Source organism: Puntigrus tetrazona, unplaced genomic scaffold, assembly GCF_018831695.1.
Source record: "Puntigrus tetrazona isolate hp1 unplaced genomic scaffold, ASM1883169v1 S000001140, whole genome shotgun sequence".
Classification (NCBI taxonomy): domain Eukaryota; kingdom Metazoa; phylum Chordata; class Actinopteri; order Cypriniformes; family Cyprinidae; genus Puntigrus; species Puntigrus tetrazona.
The window spans coordinates 340,307-356,847 of record NW_025048726.1 but is presented as its reverse complement, the minus strand read 5'-3'; the positions used below and the strand labels follow the sequence as shown (position 1 = coordinate 356,847).

General features: G+C 47.5%; 1 protein-coding gene across 2 annotated transcripts in view; it reads right to left on the bottom strand.

Moving 5' to 3' along the window:
- zgc:113516 (uncharacterized protein LOC541449 homolog) overlaps positions 1-16,541 on the bottom strand; it is a 46,523-nt gene that overhangs the window by 8,955 nt on the left and 21,027 nt on the right. The window contains exons 2-6 of one of the 2 annotated variants that reach the window (XM_043234511.1): positions 7,067-7,329; positions 6,263-6,397; positions 3,728-3,870; positions 3,471-3,554; positions 3,196-3,356 (exon numbers count right to left, since the gene is read on the bottom strand). In XM_043234511.1, the coding sequence (XP_043090446.1) occupies positions 3,196-3,356; positions 3,471-3,554; positions 3,728-3,870; positions 6,263-6,397; positions 7,067-7,329 (786 nt within the window). The remainder of the gene's footprint in view (positions 1-3,195; positions 3,357-3,470; positions 3,555-3,727; positions 3,871-6,262; positions 6,398-7,066; positions 7,330-16,541) is intronic. The other variant, XM_043234512.1, reaches the window with a different exon arrangement.

Sequence of the window (16,541 nt, the reverse complement as noted above, 5' to 3'; positions counted from 1 at the left end):
TTTTAGGTAGCGGCAGGATTCTCTGCCCGGCAGAGCAGCTCCCTCCATCCCCGGATCTGAGGGCCTCTTGCACCTGCACTTCCTCCAGGTTTGGCAGGAGCCTGGACAGGCTGGGTGGCTGCCCTGCTGCCAGCTCCACGGTGTTGCCTAGATGGGGGCTGCTGCGTTGGCTGCACGGGAGCGGGGGCGGCAGCAGGGGGCACCCTCGGCGACGAGCTGGCTGAGGCGGGCCATCGGCGGCTGAGTGGAGGCAGCAGCTGCACGCCGAGGCAGGATGTTTCTTACCTCAGTCTGCTTCTGGGCAGCGGAGAACTGCTGGGCAAAGTTCTCCACTGCGTCGCCGAAGCGGCCGGTCTGGGACATGGGGGCATTCAAGGAACGTGTCTTGTCTACCTCGCGCATGTCAACCAGACACAGCCACAGATGGCGTTTCTGGACCACCGTAGTGGCCATCGCACAATCCAGAGACCGCGTTGTGATCTTCGTCGCTCGTGGCGCGAGGTCCATCATGATACAGAGTTCTTTCAGAACTTCCGGGTCATGACCACCCCTGTGCAGATCCTTCAGTGCCTTAGCCTGATGAACCTGCAACAACGCCAAAGCGTGTACTGCAGACGCAGCTTGTCCACAGGCCGCACAAGGCACTGCCGTTCAGAGCCGACGAGTACCTGCAGGCCCGGGAGGGGAGCACAGGATCACCGCACTAAGCGGAAACGGCATTGGGACACAGCTGCATCCCAACTGACCGCTCCACTGGGGGGGCGATCACTGTATACCCCCTGGCTGCGCCGCTGTCAAGGGTGGTGAAGGAGAGGAGTCACTGGGGCAGTTTCTGGCAGTGAAAGGTGCCTTCCACATCCCAGTAAGGTCCTCATGCACTTCCGGGAAGAAAGGTACCGGGGTGGGGCCCTGAGAACCAGCGCAAGCCACCTTTAAATACCAGTCATCCAGCCTCGAGGGCCCGGGAAGCAGTGGAGGTTTCCACTTGATCCCGATCACCTCGGCGGCCTGGGCAATTTCGGCCACCATTTCTAGATCTGTATCCAGTACATTCAATGCCTGGTAGACGCAGAGCAACCGGATCTTCACTTCCAGAAATGTCTGGCTCACTTTCCGATGCAGCGATTGACTTATGATCATCAGGGGGAGCCCAAGAGGGTACAGCTGATACCCCACGTGAGGGTCCAGACTGCCCCTTTTGCAGCTCCACTGGTTGCAGAGTTTAAGCTTTGTGTCACAACGAAATGGAGCCCACCGGTCTGCAGCCAGGATGAGAACCAAGTCGAGCAAACACAAGCTCCGCCTCCTTTTTTCAATGCGACAGAGCCCACCCATCACTCCGAGATGACCATCTCCCCGCGAGGAAATGATTCATCCACAACCGCCACACGAGGCAACGATTGTGACCATCACCTAACACCAGGTAACAACCGCATCCAGAAACACACGGGTGTACGTCGTCTGAAGCAAGACCCACGCTGTCTTCCAAGACGCGTCGAGTTTGCCAGACGTGACGTCGTCTTTAAAAAGACGCACCCGCGAATGCTCTTTTAGTGTTGAGGCAACAGGGGATAGCCGTTTTGCACACAAACAGGGGGGTAGTGCAGCCTGATTGTGGCAATCCACTCGACGCAGGAAAACGACCTCCGCTGAAACGCCGTACTCCAACACTCGTAGATCGTCTTTGGAGCAGAACAGTCACGCTCGGCTCCTCAGCGAAAACCTGAATATGTGCTGCACCCACTGCTTATTTATACCCGCGCTGTGATCAGCGGCAGCTGGATGCGATTAGCGCATGCCAATCTTCAATTGGCTCGTTTAGATACACTCGAAGTAGATTGGTCTCTCGAAGCGAGATCCCAATTCGTCGGTCATCCGACGTGACTCGGAGTGACCGACTGAAAGGGAACTGTGATTACAACTTGCAGTTTATTATGATTCCTATGGATTGGAGCAGTATATCCAGCTGTCCATTCGCTGTGCTAATTGTATGCATTCCTGTTTAGCCAATCTGTCTCCTACCACTGCAACATCACTCCTTCGCTGAACAGATTCCATGACATCTCCAGAAACTATACATGAACCCATGGTGAATAGTCAGCTGCTTTTACTGGCTGAAAGTAAGAAAAGGCTGACCCGAGGTCTATGTTTGTACTGTGGTGCTAATGGGCATATGATCCTGGCATGCCCCCTTCACCCTCCATAGCCTATGGTGATTGTCATTCAAAGAGCGATAGTTAAGATGGAGCCACTCGCTATTTGTGCAATGCTTATTATCTGATATCTCACTCTGATATCTCTGTTTCAGTATCAGGCCTTCTCGACTCCCGGTCAGCAGGGAATTTCATTTCACCACCAGCTCAAAGTCAATAAGAAATTTTCAAATTTCACTTGACAAGTAATTATAGAATAAGAATAAGAATTTATATTTTCTTGATATACTTTGACACAGTCTACAATTTTTTAAATATATTTTTACATATGACTATTTCACTGAAAAGTGCATTTACATAAATTAACTTTATAAATTTAGTAATCATAAAATTTGGGAAGTGTTTGTGTGTGTGTTTGTGTATGTCTTCTGTTCAGGAAGAATCCCAATTTGTTCCTGCTATCTAATTGATACCAGGTCAGCTGACTCTTGCTCTCTATAACGTCTTCACCATCACTTACTGTTTTAGCTCTTAGTAACCCAACCTCATATTTATTTAATCTTTTATTGATTGTTTTTGGAGATGGAATATAGTTAAGTAATTGTATTTTAATTTCACTTTTGTGAAGTAGGGAATTTAGAAGATTTAGTTGTTTTTTGTTTATTTTTATTTATTTTATCCTGAAGCAAAAGTATTCCCCAGTTGTACTGCTTAAACATTTGTACACATTAAAATACTGTTCACTCACCACCAGATCCCTCACCAGGTCACTCCCTCACCACATTGAGTCTTGGACCACACCACTGTTGCATTTAACTTCTGACTTCAATTCCCATCATCCAAACACACACACCTGATTGCACTCATCACACGCTCACTTGCATTCAACCACTCACATACCTTAAATAACAGTTTCTCCATCTCTGTTCCACCCCAAGTATTGTTTTCATATAGATTATCCATTACCCAACATTTTCTGTCGCTGTTTGACATTTACAATTGTCAATCTAGCACCCTCCATTAGCCTCCACAAAATACTCACCAAGGAGAACTTGCAGACTTGTACATAAAGTTCCAGGACTTCTTTCTTGGTCACAGTTGAATCCACGCCACTGAAACACTTGAAACTCTCCAGATAAGCAGTAAGCCAATCAAACTGAAGTTCACAGCTAGGGTACAGGCTGGAGTCAACATTATTGATACCTCAAAATTCAAAGACAAAGGATCTCTTAGTGTGTTAAATAGACAGTAGTAAAAACCTAATATTTTAATGTTACTTAGCATTATTTATTCATTTAGATTTTTTATTTTTAGCACCTGCAAATTCATTGAAATGGTTTCCAATATCGTATGCTTGGTAATTAAAATCTGCATATTCATAGTCAATGAATTTTACTGCGCCTACAATCAGGGGAAAACAATGTTATTAGGAGTCTATGGAAAAAGTACAAGACACAATGAAATAAAATGCAAAAAAAACGGCACCTCTTTCATAGACTTCTTTTCCAAAACCATAATTTTTACATAAAGAAAGGCATAATTAAAACAACCTCAAACTGTTAAATGTTAGTCACCTTTTTCTTGGTTATAGATGACATTTTTAGTCAAGAGGTCATTGTGACATAGTACTACTGGGGAGTTGATGTGGGTAAGATGACATTTCAGTTCCTCCATCTCTTTGATGATGATTTTTAGGCAAGGTGCCTCCACATCAGATCTAAAGAAAACAAGTGTGCAAATTAGTAATATTTTTGCAGTGCTGAATTGCATATTATTCTTCATATCATAATGAGCCGATAGCCTGAATCACTTGATAGCTGTCCAAAGAATTTTATGAATCAGCAATGACTCTATGCAGTTTAATAAGTCATACATTTGATGTTTTAAAGATGCATTAAAGGTTTGCTATGTAACTACTGTAAATACTACTTCATCACTGACCCCCACTACTGCACTTCGCCCACAGTGGAGGTGCCACAAGCGGTGTGAGAGAAAGCAAAAGAGGGGTACCTCTGGAAGCTGTCTTATGTGGGTTAGCTAACCTAGCCTGGATACCTCCGCACTATCTCCACCATTGTATTGGCAAATGTTCACTCTTTGGACAATAAACTGGACTATATCAGACTACTACGCTCAACACAAAGGACTGTTGTGATTTTGTGTTCACGGAAACATGGCTCAACAACAGCATACCGGACTGCGCTGTTCATGCACCGTTTCAAGTCTTGACTTGACAGTCTACTCCATTTAGGCCTGGATCATTGTTCTGATAGCACAGAAGGAGTACTTCCAGTAAATCAGGTGTTGATACATTCACAGGTAAACTGGGGTACACATCCTTGGAGCACAGGGAGACAACAACGAGGGAGAGAATGACAGGAGAAGTGTCCATGTAACTTCGATTCCAGCCGAGAATGGAATGGCAGAGGTAAGTAGATATAGGGTGTGGTGATTGCGCATGCAGGTGATCGTGAGGGTTCACAACTTACGTGAGGGTTCACAGGTGCGTTAAGTAGGAGATTGTGTGGGTGGTGCTTGATCCTGGGAATGCCATATTCGGCGTTGTCTTTCAGTGTGATCTAGGCGGTAGGAGTCGGTGAGCATCGGTTCGTCAGCGTTAATTCCTTGGGAGGTAGATACGGTAGGATCAAATAGGCAAATAGATGCAGGGACACGCTGATGGTTTTCTTTATAAAGGTCTCGACAGTATCATCATAAATGAGCTTTTGTTTGCAAAGCTGTGGCTTGAGACCTTTACGATAGGCGGCCAGGAGAGCTACCTGATTCCAACCGCTGGTCATGGCTAGAGTGCGGAAATAAAGGGTATACTCGTTGATATTTATCAGTTTGTCATGTACTGAAAGGGGGGGTGAGGGCGACTCTGAATACTTCCTTAAAATTGTCTATGAAGTTAGAGAGTGAAGATAATACTGGTCTATTAGCATTCCATAGACCCACTGCCCATTGCAAAGCGCGTCCAGTGAGAAGGGATATAATAAAGACGATCTTGGAAATTTCATTCTGGAAATTGTGGGACTTCGATACAACATTGTAGGAGGAAGCGTGCAGCTATTAGGATCACGAGATTAAGGAGCAGAGCTTCAGATGGGTGAGCCATGCGGTGGGACGTGGTAGCTTCGGCTAGCGGAGTTAGCGTGGGTAAAGTTTATCGTAGAACATTCACTAGCTCAGTGAAGGGATCAGATGCAGCTCCGGTAGCAGTGGCATTTATATCCATGTTTTCCTTTCCTTTTAGGGGCTGGAATCAGGTCACATCCACACACAGATGAGAAGGAGAGGGTATCAGGTTTGTGGTATTCAATGAAGTGCACAATATTTACAAAGGTGAATTCGGTAAGTAGTGAACAGTGGAGACATCTGTATCCGTCGAGATATCAGGTAAGTTTGTAAACAGAGAATGTTTCAACAGTGGAAGGAGTACTTTCAGGTGTTAAGTCAGGTGTTGATACATTCACAGGTAAACCAGGGTACACATCCTTGGAGCACAGGGAGACAAGGAACGACGAGGGAGAGAATCACAGGAGAAGTGTCCTTGTAACTTTGATTCCAAAGTCAAATTGCCCAGCCTTAGAAATAAGTAATTTTTATAAATGTGTATAAATTATATTTATTAATTGGCTCACAATACCAGTTCACACTTGATGCAGTTGGTGTGGGTCTTTGAAATATTGAATTGTTGGAGTGAGCAATAAACTATCAAAACAGATGTGTTTTTGAATACCTTAGAGACTACACAATCATCTGCAAAGAGGAATATTACAGAACACCTCTGCAAGTTTCATGAAGCTGTTAACTATAAATATTAATGTAAGACTGCTCTGAAATAATTATGTCATTTGGCTACTTTTTAAAAAGGTAATATTATGAAACAATAACAATGTTTCAATCCTGCTGAATTAACTTTTTAACATCAAAATTAAGAACAAAAATGGACTCATTAATTTTCCAAATCCAATCCTATAAACAGTTTTTGAAATTGTTCTTTCAATTTGGAATCAACCTTCAGTTTGTTAAATGCAATATTGTATAGAATTAAACATTGTAGAGTTTGTGGTTATAGTGTTTTATAATACTTTCATATTACTTACTTCTGCTGTTTAGGAGCATCAGAACTCTGGACCAGATTAAGGAACCGAGACAATCTTGACCACAAAACGGGTGAACTGTTCCCAGTTTCTCCAGACTTTATGGAATGGATTTTCCCCATTTCTGTTGCAATCAATCTGCATTCATTGAAAAGGCAATTTTAATTACACATACTGAGAAAATGAAATACAAAGAAATTTCAAAAAGTCACATTTTATATTAGGTGGCCTGACGTCAAATATAGGCAGGGGCGCCGTAAGGAGGGGGAAGGTTAGGACAATTCTAATGTGACGAAAGAGAGCCCACAAGGGGAAAATGCGATTTCTGCCGAGGGAAAAGCAGTTGCAATTTCTACCAAGGGGGAACAACTGGAATGTGATTTGTGCGGCTGCTTTGCGAGGGGGCTCAAGTGGACATGCTGTCCAAGAGGCCCAGAAACTTATAACAGCTCCACTGGATATGCACTGTGCTTTGTACAAAATAAATAATTTAAATGTAAATACATAGCACTTAAGGCCACCTAATATAAAGTGAGTCCAAATAACATTGGCTTTCATTAAGCTAACATATTTTATGTGGCCAAATCTAAATTCAATCAACTATGTTTTGGCATGAGAGCATTTATTGGCACACAATCATAAATATGTGAATTTGATTAAGAAATATAGGCTACTTCTAGAAATCCAAAGTCTCAAAGATCCAAAGTCTCAGTGGGTTAATAATACTCCACAAGAAGCACTTTGTGCCTTTCATTTGTGTTTGTGTGTGTGTGTGTGTGTGTGTGTGTGTGCAGTAAAGCTTCAGACCTGTAAACAGACGGCTGTCTGAGCAGTGTGTCATCCAGTACAACTCCTTTGACAAATTCATAGCAGATACCATTGTTAAAACTGCAGTACAGTTCTGGGCCACAGCCATGTTTGTGTAGCACTCTGAACATCTCCATTTCCTTATCTCTGTCCATAAAAAGCTCAGTCATCTGTCCATAAACCCTCACCAGTAAAACAGGGTCTTGCATCAGAGAGCCCACATAGCAGCCCATTAATTGGTTAGTGATGCCCTCAGTGAAAGCCTAGGATAATTGAAATCATAATAATAATTATAGCTGCAATTAAACGACCAAACATAGCAGAGATCAAATAAACAGTTAAGGAGCTTGAATTACTCAAATGTTCTCCAACGTGTATGGATTAGCTCATGTGGGCCCACAGTGGTTTTGCCCCTTTGGGCTCCAATGATGGTTTTTCCAGAGTGGGCTTTCCCACACAAAACACACTCAGGCCCATGTGGGACATCTCATGGCGAGGGCCATTGCAGTTTGCTCATTTCTATAGATTTAGTGTGCTTGCCCACAAAAAAACAAAAAAACACTGGGGCCCCTAGTATATACAAAAATTTCTGTGACAATAACAGTAAAATGTAAACAATGAATTGTCCATAACAAAAATGTAATACATAAAACCTCAACAGACTTTCATTAATGTACGTATATACAATTTACATTTAGACATTAAGCAGATGCTTTTATCCAAAGCGACTTACAAATGCGGACAATAGAAGATCAGTGAAATGCAAGTATGCATTTACGTTATGCAATATACATAAATTATGTTATACATTGTTTTTCTTGCGGTATTATGTATTTTTATTTGTATATTGTTAAGGGAAACAAGATGGGTTTCCCATTTTTGTAAGTTTGCCTTGTTTTTGTACCTTTGTATTGTGAACACATACTGTGGTGTTGTGTTTAATACTGGTTTATCAAGAAGAAGAGACTACAAACAGTATTGTATTCTTTTATTAGATAATGATTTATAAGAAATACAGCATGCATTGTAATGTATTCACTTTTTTGAATAGTAGAAAAAAGGACCACAGATAGCATTGTATTTAAAAGTAGTTTATTGAGAAATGATATTAACCACTGAGTGCTGAGTTCCAGATGCAGAGAAGGAGACATTCTACAAGATCTTTGCAGAAGATCAGAATGGCAAAATGGCTGTCTTTTTAGTGAGCTTCTTGATGGCCGTACACCTGGCTGCACTCATCAGAAGGTGATCAGTCACACCTGCAGCTTGTCCGGCCTAGGCTATAAAGCCACACATGGCAGAACTGCAGTTGAGCCAGCGTGTCTGTTGAGTGCTCAGCCGGATTAATATCAACTCTAAGAGAATAAATTTCCTTAGCCTTAGAAAAACCGTATTTCTCCCGTGGTTGGCTAGGCCACAGTACTACACCATTTTTGTAACATAATCAAGCAGTTTAAGTTGACGTTAAAGCATAAGCAATGAACACAGCAACAAATTCAAACGTGAATATATATGCGGGTTTATTGATTACACAAAAGGGGAACAATACATGAAATATAAAAGCAAGAAGGAATGAGAAAAGAAAGTAAGAGTGTTAAATCAGCTGTTCCATCTGCATCAACCATTAGGACACTAATCACCTTATGAAAAGGGGCTAAGCTAGAGCGCAGCTAAAGAAGTGAATCGGATACTTGCATTAGTTTCGGAGTTTGAATGAAATCTGATCCGTTTACTCTGAGAGAGAGTTTCATGTCCTTATTGGTTCGCAGCAATCGGGTGTTTGATAGTTTTCGGGGTCCCAGAGAGGTGGACTAAACTATCAATCAATCATTTTTATTTATATAGCGCTTTTAACAACACAGGTTGCATCAAAGCACTTTACAGTATAATGACAGGGATGTATAATGACGAGAGTGACCAATTTCTTATTAAATGCAGAGACGGTCTCTGTAGTCAATTCAACGATAGTCACTAGAAGTTAAGTGTCCCCAACCAAGCAAGCCAGAGGCGACAGCGGCAAGGAAACAAAACCCCATGCATACAGAATGGAGAAAAAAAAAACCTTGGGAGAAACCAGACTCAGTTGGGGTCAGTTCTCCTCTGACCGGACGCCCAGCACTTAACTTCCAGTTCAATTTTAAACGCAGCTGTGTCAGGTAGTGTAAATGACTTAGTGTGTGCCTGTGTGTGTGTGTGTGTGTGTGTGTGTGTGTGTGTGCATCAGGATCTGGTGATTGGTCCACAGGGCGCATCTAGGTGTTCTGGTCTCTGATGAACATAATCTCTGGGTGCTGATCCACCATCTAGTCTGGATACAAACTGAAAACAGATTGAGAAAGAGACAGGACTACATTTACATTTAGTCCTTTACTAATATTAGCATTGATGCCATTCTTTTTACGATGTCACAAGTACATCGTATTGTAGGAGTAGTGTTCCCGGTTCCAGCAAATCTAAGTAATGCAGCCTAAAAATCCTTTAACGGATTTGAATAATAAAAGGCGTGTTGGTGTGTTATGTGTAAGCTAAGTTAAAAAGATGTGCCTTTAATCTAGATTTAAACTGGCAGAGTGTGTCTGCTTCCCGAACAGAGTTAGGGAGATTGTTCCAGAGTTTAGGTGCTAGATAGGAAAATGATCTGCGGCCCGCAGTTGATTTTGATATTCTAGGTATTATCAAATGGCCAGAGTTTTGAGAACGCAGCGGACGTGCAGGACTATAATGTGATAAGAGCTCGCTCAAGTATTGAGGAGCTAAACCATTCAGGGCTTTATAGGTAATTAATAAGATTTTAAAATCTATTCGATGTTTGATAGGGAGCCAGTGCAGTGTTGACAGAACGTCTCGGTTACGTATGTAACCCTCGTTCCCTGAAGAAGGGAACGGAGACGTCACGTCGGATGACCGACGAATTGGGATCTCGCTTCGAGAGACCAATCTACTTCGAGTGTATCTAAACAAGCCAATTGAAGATTGGCATGCGCTAATCGCATCCAGCTGCCGCTGATCAGAGCGCGTGTATAAATAAGCAGCGGGTGCAGCGCATATTCAGGTTTTCGCTGAGGAGCCGAGCTAGTGACCCGGCCCCTTCAGCAGAGGTGCAGCACCGTGGCGACGGGACGTGACGTCTCCGTTCCCTTCTTCAGGGAACGAGGGTTACATACGTAACCGAGACGTTCCCTTTCAGTCGGTCACTCCGAGTCACGTCGGATGACCGACGAATTGGGATCCCTACCAAAACGCCATGGACGCTGCCTCTTCCAGTGTTCTGTGGGAGCCCACAAGCCCCCTCAGTCTATCGGCGTAGGCCGGGGCTCAACCAAAGAAGCCAGCTACTTTTGTAACACTACCCATTCTTAAGACTGGAACACTGGGAAACGTCCCACGTTCTAGTGAACAGGGACGTGCGGAAGTCCAGCCTTCCCGTAGGAGGTCTCGGAACGAATACGCATATGGACAGTATTTCAGTTTGCATATGGAAAATTGGAGGTGATTGAACCCTCTTAGACGGGCAGAAGGTCTGCCGGGGAAACACGGGGCTCTAAGGCTATGCCGTGGAAATACACACATAAAGTCCTCTTGGGGTACTTTACATGGCTCCCAGCCCTCACCGGTTCTCACGGATTCATCGAGAGGGCCTGGCGCCGGATGCTCCGCAACATCTGGCTGCCGAGGGGAATGGAGGAGCTCGACAGGGTCTACTGTATGGACGCTCTGGAGCGGTTAACAAGCCGACCCGAAACCGGGCCTCTCAGTGCTTCTACCCGTTTGAGGTGAGAACACAGGAGGATACCAGTTCCACACGTAGGCTATAGAATTTAGCAATCATGTTGGGGGTCGCCCAGCCCGCAGCTCTACAATCTGTCAGCGAGGTGCCACGAGCCACCGCCCAGGACGATGCAACACTTGCTGAGTGTGCCCGCAACCTGAGGGGGGGGGGCAGGGCATACCCTGTGCTTGGTAGGCTAGGGTAATGGCGTCCACTATCCAGTGAGCCATCTTCTGCTTGGAGGCGGCACTCCCCTTCTGCCGGTCTCTGTGACAAACGAGAGCTGGACTGAGGTCCTGAAGCTTTGTGTCCGGTCAACGTAGCATCTTAGTGCTCGGACGGGACAAGCAACGTCAGGGCTGGGTCTGCCTCCTCCAGGGGCAGCGCTTGAAGGTTCACCACCTGGTCTCTGAAGGGGGTAGTGGGAACCTTGGGCACATAGCCGGGCCGTGGCCTCAGTGGTACCTGGGAATCCGCGAGCCCAAACTGTAGGCACGAATTGTCGACCGAAAAAGCCTGCAGGTCCCCTACCCTCTTGATGGAGGCCAATGCGAGCAGGAGCAATGTCTTCATCATCTTGATAAAAGAACTTTAGCACAACTGCTGGCAAGGGTTCAACGGAGCCTACTGCAGTGCTGTCAGCACTACAGACAGGTCCCAAGAGGGTACTGTTGGGAGCCGTGGAGGATTCAACCTCCTGGCTTCCCTCAGGAACCTGATAATCCGGCCATGCTTACCCACAGACCTCCCATCTATGGGGTCATGATTTGCAGCGATTGCAGCCACGTAGACTTTAAGGGTGGAGGGAGACAGCCTTCGCTCCAACCCTTGCTGCAAGAAGATAAGCACGACTGATAGGGCAATTCTGGGGTCTTCACCTGAGAAGAACACCACTCGACGAACAGGCTCTACTTCAAGGCATAGGCCTGTCTCGTGGACGGCACTCTAGCCGAAGAAGAAATGGTGTCGACTACCCCCTTGAGGTAGGTCACCTAGAGCCTCTGCATCCCATCCAGGGACCAGACATGGAGTTTCCAGAGGTCTGGACGCGGGTGCCAAAGGGTGCCCCGTCTCTGAGTCAGAAGATCCTTCCTCAGAGGGATCGGCCAAGGAGGGGCTGTCGCAAGGAGCACAAGTTCTGGGAACCAAGTCTTCACCAGTAGGGTGCTACTAGCAAGACCTGCTCCTTTTCCTCCCTGACCTTGCACAGTGTCTGTGCAAGAAGGCTCACTGGGGAAATACATACTTGCAAAGGCCCCGCAGCCAGCTGTGTGCCAGTGGGCAATGGGAAGTCTCTGGAGAGGCAAACAGGTCTACCTGAGTGGCTCGGAAACGTTCCCAATCAGCTGAACCACCCGGGGATGGAGTCTCCATTCTCCGGGTAGTGCAGCTCGCGACAGCTCATCGGCTGCCTGGTTGCACACTCCTGGAATGTGAATGGCGTGAAGCGACCTCAGAACTTCCGACTCCATAGGAGGAGGAGGTGGTGGGCTAGTTGTGACATACGACGGGAGCGTAGACCACCTTGTTGGTTGATGTACGCAACGGTCTGTAGGCAGTTCGAGACTGCCTAGGGCGAGATGTACTGCCAGCAACTTTAGGCAGTTGATGTGCCATTGCAGTTGAGGGCCCGTCCAAACCCCTGACACTGCATGCCCGTTGTACGTGGCCCCTCAGCCGGTGGTGGAGGCATCCGTGAAACCACAGCATACCTGGAGACCTTCTCCAGGGGCACTTCGGCCCGAAGGAACGAGAGGTCTGACCACGGGGTGAAAGTTTGGTGGCAGGCCGGTGTTATTTGAACCCGGTGAGTGCCACTTTGCCACGCCCACCTCGGGACTCGATCGTGTAGCCAATGTTGAAGCGGTCTCATATGAATTAGTCCCAGTGGCATCACTGTGGCTGCGGCTGCCATATGCCCCAGGAGCCTCTGAAAATATTTCAGTGGGACCGCCATCCTGCTCTTGAACATATTGAAGCAGTTCAACACTGAATTGGCACGCTCCTCTGTGAGGTGTGCCATCTGATCGATCGAATCCAGCTCCATCCCAAGAAAAGAGATCCTCTGCGTTGGACAGAGTTTGTTCTTCTCCTGGTTGACCTGAAACCCCAACTGGCTGAGGTGCTGTAGCACCAGATCCCTGTGTTCGCACAACTGAGCCCGGGACTGAGCCAGTCATCCAGTTGGTTGAGAATGCAAACGCCTTACTCTCTCAGTGGAGCAAGGGCTGCTTCGCGACTTGCATGAAGAGGCGCGTGGCGACAGGGAGAGCCGAAGGGTAGGACTTGTACTGATATGCTCGACCTTCGAACGCGAACCTCAGGAATGGCCTGTGGCACGGAAGAATCGACACATGAAAGTATGTGTCCTTCAGGTCGATCGCTGCAACCAATCCTGGGGACGGACGCACTGAATAGGCGTTTCTGTGTCAACATCCTGAACGGGAGTGCTCGATTCAGGACTCACAGATCCAAGATTGGTCATAACCCACCGCCTTTCTTGGGCACTATGAAGTATGGGCTGTAAGCCCCGACCTCATATCGGCTGGAGGAAGCGGCTTTATCGTGCCTTCACTAGAAGGACAGCAATCTCCGCCCACAAGACAGGGGCACGCGCATTGTTCACTGACGTATAGCGGATCCCACTGAACTTGGGGGGACGCCGGATGAACTGAATCATATAGCCGAAGTCAAAGGGTTCGCAGGAACCACCGGGATAGCCTGGGAAGATTCAACCATGCATCCAGAGACCGAAATAGCGGCTCGAGCGGAACCACCGACGTGCAGGCGATGGGGCAGCGAGGGGGAGTGCAGGGACCCGGCTCGGGCGTCTCGTGGCCGGTCCGAAGCGGGGTCTGAGTGTGTGCAACTCTTACCTGCATCCCCGCAGAAGTGAGGCGGGTAGGCCGTTGGTTCGTCCTCCCAGTCTTCCCACTGCTGCATATTAGCCCAAGGAGAGCGCGAGTGGCGCGGAACTGGCCCGCTCAACTCCTCGCTCTCCCTGGGGACCCAGAGACAGAGGAAACCACCCTTGTCGAGGTTTTAGGTAGCGGCAACATTCTCTGCCCGGCAGAGCAGCTCCCTCCATCCCCGGATCTGAGGGCCTCTTGCACCTGCGCTTTCCTCCAGGTTTGGCAGGAGCCTGGACAGGCTGGGTGGCTGCCCTGCTGCCAGCTCCACGGTGCTGCCTAGATGGGGGCTGCTGCGTTGGCTGCACGGGAGCGGTGGCGGCAGCAGGGGGCACCCTCGGCGACGAGCTGGCTGAGGTGGGCCGTCGGCGGCTGGGTGAAGGCAGCAACTGCATGCCGAGGCAGGATGTTTCTTACCTCAGTCTGCTTCTGGGCAGCGGAGAACTGCTGGGCAAAGTTCTCCACTGCGTCGCGCCGAAGCGGCCGGTCTGGGACATGGGGCATTCAAGGAACGTGTCTTGTCTACCTCGCGCATGTCGACCAGACACAGCCACAGATGGCGTTTCTGGACCACCGTAGTGGCCATCGCACAACCCAGAGACCGCGTTGTGACCTTCGTCGCTCGTGGCGCGAGGTCCGTCACGATACAGAGTTCTTTCAGAACTTCTGGGTCATGACCACCCCTGTGCAGATCCTTAAGTGCCTTGGCCTGATGAACCTGCAACAACGCCAAAGCGTGTACTGCAGACGCAGCTTGTCCACAGGCCGCACAAGGCACTGCCGTTCAGAGCCCGGCAGTACCTGCAGGCCCGGGGGAGCACAGGATCACCGCACTAAGCGGAAGCGGCATTGGGACACAGCTGCATCCCAACTGACCGCTCCACTGGGGGCGATCACCGTAACTTCCTGGCTGTGCCGCTGTCAAGGGTGGTGAAGGAGGAGGAGCCACTGGGGCAGTTTCTGGCAGTGAAAGGTGCTTTCCACATCCCAGTAAGCTCCTCATGCACTTCGGGAAGAAAGGTACCAGGGTGGGGCCCTGAGAACCAGCGCGAGCCACCCTTAAATACCAATCGTCCAGCCTCGAGGGCCCGGGAAGCAGTGGAGGTTTCCACTTGATCCCGATCACCTCGGCGGCCTGGGCAATTTCGGCCACCATTTCTAGATCTGTATCCAGTACATTCAATGCCTGGTAGACGCAGAGCAACCGGATCTTCACTTCCAGAAATGTCTGGCTCACTTTCCGATGCAGCGATTGACTTCTGATCATCAGGGGGAGCCCAAGAGGGTACAGCTGATACCCCACGTGAGGGTCCAGACTGCCCCTTTGCAGCTCCACTGGTTGCAGAGTTTAAGCTTTGTGTCACAACGAAATGGAGCCCACCTGTCTGCAGCCAGAATGAGAACCAAGTCGAGCAAACACAAGCTCCGCCTCCTTTTTCAAGGCGACAGAGCCGCCCATCACTCCGAGATGACCATCTCCCGCGAGAAATGATTCATCCACAACCGCCACCTCAGCGTGCTAAGCCCAGGCACACGAGGCAACGATTGTGACCATCACCTAACACCAGGTAACAACCGCATCCAGAAACACACGGGTGTACGTAGTCTGAAGCAAGACCCACGCTATCTTCCAAGACGCGTCGAGTTTGCCAGACGTAACGTCGTCTTTAAAAAGACGCACCCGCGAATTCTCTTTTAGTGCTGAGGCAACAGGGGATAGCCGTTTTGCACACAAACAGGGGGGTAGTGCAGCCTGATTGCGGCAATCCACTCGACGCAGGAAAACGACCTCTGCTGAAACGCCGTACTCCAACACTCGTAGATCGTCTTTGGAGCGGAACAGTCACGCTTCGGCCCGGCGAAAAGCTGAATATGCGCTGCACCCGCTGCTTATTTATACACGCGCTGTGATCAGCGGCAGCTGGATGCGATTAGCGCATGCCAATCTTCAATTGGCTTGTTTAGATACACTCGAAGTAGATTGGTCTCTTGAAGCGAGATCCCAATTCGTCGGTCATCCGACGTGACTCGGAGTGACCGACTGAAAGGGAACCGGGCTAATATGATCATACTTCCTAGTTCTAGTAAGGACTCTGGCTGCTGCGTTTTGGACTAGCTGAAGTTTGTTTATTAAGCGTGCAGAACAACCACCCAATAAAGCATTGCAATAATCTAACCTTGAGGTCATAAACGCATGAATTAATATTTCTGCATTAGAGGTTGAAAGCATAGGTCGTAATTTAGATATATTTTTAAGATGGAAAAACGCAGTTTTACAGATGCTAGAAACATGATTTTCAAAAGAAAGATTGCGGTCAAACAGCACACCTAGGTTCCTAACTGATGATGAAGAATTAACAGAGCAGCCATCAAGTGATAGGCTGTGTTCTAGATTATTATATGTGGGGTTTTAGGTCCAATTATTAGCACCTCTGTTTTTTCAGAATTTAACATTAAGAAGTTACTCATCATCCAGCTTTTTATATCGACTATGCATTCTGTTAGATTCTCAATTTGGTGTGTATCACCAGGCTGCGCTGAAATATAGAGCTGAGTATCATCAGCATAGCAGTGAAAGCTAACACCATGACTCCTGATAATATCTCGCAGAGGTAACATGTACAGGTTGAAAAGTAACGGTCCTAGCACTGAGCCTTGAGGAACTCCATATTTCACTTTTGATCGATATGATACCTCCTCATTTAATGCCACAAACTGATAGCGGTCAGATAGATATGATTTAAACCATGCTAAGGCGCTTCCTCTAATGCCAACATAGTTTTCTAGTCTATCCAAG